At 43.7% G+C, this 2,765-nt stretch overlaps 1 protein-coding gene across 1 annotated transcript; it reads right to left on the bottom strand.

Moving 5' to 3' along the window:
• Nucleotides 1–1,868: 1,868 nt before the first annotated feature.
• Nucleotides 1,869–2,392, bottom strand: MELLADRAFT_84871 (uncharacterized protein; the record flags this gene model as incomplete). The annotated part of the gene is made up of 2 exons (XM_007408262.1): nt 1,869–2,115; nt 2,241–2,392. 2 exons carry the CDS (start codon nt 2,390–2,392, stop codon nt 1,869–1,871), a joined length of 399 nt encoding a protein of 132 aa, XP_007408324.1.
• Between the last annotated feature and the right edge of the window lie 373 nt (nt 2,393–2,765).

Raw genomic sequence — 2,765 nt, 5'->3', positions numbered from 1 at the left:
GAGAGACTGACATAAACATGAGTTGAGAGAAGCCAGCATGAGCCTGGTTGACGTTGAAAACATGAGGTGGCGTATTGAACCGTCGATCGCATGGTAGGAAGGAGTAAGAAGAAAACCTTAATAAATTGAATTTGAGAATAGGCTGCCGAGACCAGTCGAGCGGGAGTGGGGCGTGCCCGGTAGGCTCGTAGGCGCTCTAGGAGGCACCCGAGTAGGGGGTTTCCCGGTGCACGCCATACATGAGCAGGCCCATCCTCAACAGGGGGGAGGGGGGGTTGAGATGGAGGACCCCGACTTAGCCACGGGTCTCAGAGAACCAACCCAGATTGGTTCAGCTGAACCAAGGCCAGGCCGGGGCCCTGCGCTTCCCCAAACCCGTACCTCCTTGACTTCGTGTAAGGGAGGTACCCTTGGGTGACGCTTTGCTCACACTTGACCTGGGCCCCGGGGGACCGGGGCACCAGACCGTTTCATTCTACTAGGCTTCTCAGTAGCCCAAGAGGAGAATGGACTTTGTCTTCACAGGAGCTGAAGGCCAAGGTTGAGGGTAGATCTGACTTTCGTATGAACACTGATAATTATCAGACAGAAATCAAGAATTTCTTTTACAGGCATAATACAATCCTAGTGCCATGCTTATACCCGATCCATTTTTAAATCACAAGTCTACCACAACATCCGCCACGTGATTGCCTGCGGCCCACATGTCATGGGTATACGTAGCCATCAATATCATACACCCTGTATACTTATGCAAATAACACATCATCAAAACATTTTTGTTAGCAGCAGGTCTGCATGATCATGCTGAAGCAAGTATACCAGCTCTGAGTGCTGACAGCGGCAAGATAGATAACAAGGCTATGTGGCAGACAACCAAATTGAACATGATTGACTTTTGTCAAAATCAAACAAGAAAGACAAAGAAAGACAACATACTTGGCAGCTGAGTCACAAATCCATGATCGAGTAAACCTTAAACCTTCTCATCAAAAAGAATAGACTATATCTGGTTATATTCTCATACATTTGGTGCTGGTGGATTTTTGAAATTCTTGGAGGATCTTTCTTGGGATCCTCAAGTTTGGATTAATGTTTGATAAAGCTGATATATTCACAATTTTTACAACAATGTCAGCAAATCGATTAATCAATTGGTTTGAATCATTTGAAATCAGTAAATTATAAAGTCTGATCAATAATACAAATTGGTTTGAATGATAGTTTGATGATGATTGATGAGATAGATCAGAAATCGAAGTAGGTGATTTAAAAATGAATACATAAGTAGGCCTGTATAATCTTTCAAAATGAAGGTACATAGATGTATATATCAAAGCAAGAGGATATGAGAGTTGATTGTTTTTTGGTACCTAAGATTATCGATGCAAGGAAAGATTGATTGCTCAAATTTGTCTTCAAGTTTTTCATGAATCCAATTATGTTTGAGGAAATTTAACCGTCACATGGAAGCCAAATGACAAGAGAGTGCTGGTCTTCCTATCTTGGAATAGATAATTGAACCACGTAATGCGAGAATTGTATGGCAATTGATTAACTTTGCTCGTTTGTCTTCTAATTTGTCTGTGATCGTCTGATGTGATGCTTGAGTCAAAATGTTTTGATTTGAATGAGAACTTGTGGGTTTGTTGCATTTGTTTGAACATTGAGCGAATTAAAAAAGGGAGGGCAACGGACAAGTTGTGTGGCAAAGGTAGGAGGGCTATGGGTTGAAGGAGGTATTGAATGGAGGGTAGCACAGCGCTAGCGAGCCCCGTGCGCAGCATAATCAGGCTCGGGTCACTACGGAAATACTGTTATGTTTGTAGACAAACACAGTATTGTCATGTATTATCAGCTGATAATTATCATGTGATCATTATCAGAAGATATAGGATTGTCCGATGCTCCCGAGGTTGAGGAGATGCAGTCTGACTAGGAACAATCTTGGATCTGGGTGAACCATTCTCACTAGGTGTCGGTGATTGAGAAACAGTGGTACGGGAATCCTTTGGGGGAATCACAAACCCTGCTTGGAGGCGAGCAGGGCTGGGTGGTTGCAGGTTTCTGGAAGGGACAGTTAATTTCTGACCCAGAACTTGAAGCAAAGTAGAGCTATGTGATTGTGATTGTGATTGCGACGAGTTTTTGGAAGAAACCATGGCGATGTAGTTCAGATAAGATGGTTACTTTACTTCAGATCAGCGAAGTTAGAGAATTCAAACCCAATAAGGACGTACTTTATGATGATTTGAAATCGATTAGGACCACAGGTGACTGTGAGCATAGGAAAGATTGTCAGACAGTTGTCAACCACCTTTCGAAGAGTCTCCCAAGTGTTGGTTCTAGCGTAGTTGAACTTGTCCATTCTGGTTCTGTCGTAATGGACCATGGAGTGTAGTGAAATGGGGTGAATGAATAGATTACGTAAAGTACTTGATTGTAGTTGAAAACTATTAGGTAAAGTAGTGAATTGTGAGTCTGACGAAATATTGAGAAGGTAAAAGGAAGGTGTACCCCAGCCGCCTGGGCATAGGGTATTTCTGTGCTATATAGCGGAGAAGCCCTGGACCTGGCCCGTTGCGGAGCGCTCACTCCGCTATGTGAATTTGCAGCCCTCTTAGTGCGGAGCGCAGGCTCCGCTACATATAGCGGGGCCATTGCGCAGCCAAAAATTGCTACACAATTGCTCCACAATTGCAAAAAATTGTGGAGCAATTGCGGTATTGAGTGGGGGATATGCATGGGCTGCATAATCTCTCAAA

This window comes from Melampsora larici-populina (genome assembly GCF_000204055.1).
Source record: "Melampsora larici-populina 98AG31 unplaced genomic scaffold MELLAscaffold_12, whole genome shotgun sequence".
Taxonomy (NCBI): domain Eukaryota; kingdom Fungi; phylum Basidiomycota; class Pucciniomycetes; order Pucciniales; family Melampsoraceae; genus Melampsora; species Melampsora laricis-populina.
Note: the sequence above shows the minus strand (reverse complement) of the source record. Positions and strands in the feature narration are given on the sequence as shown.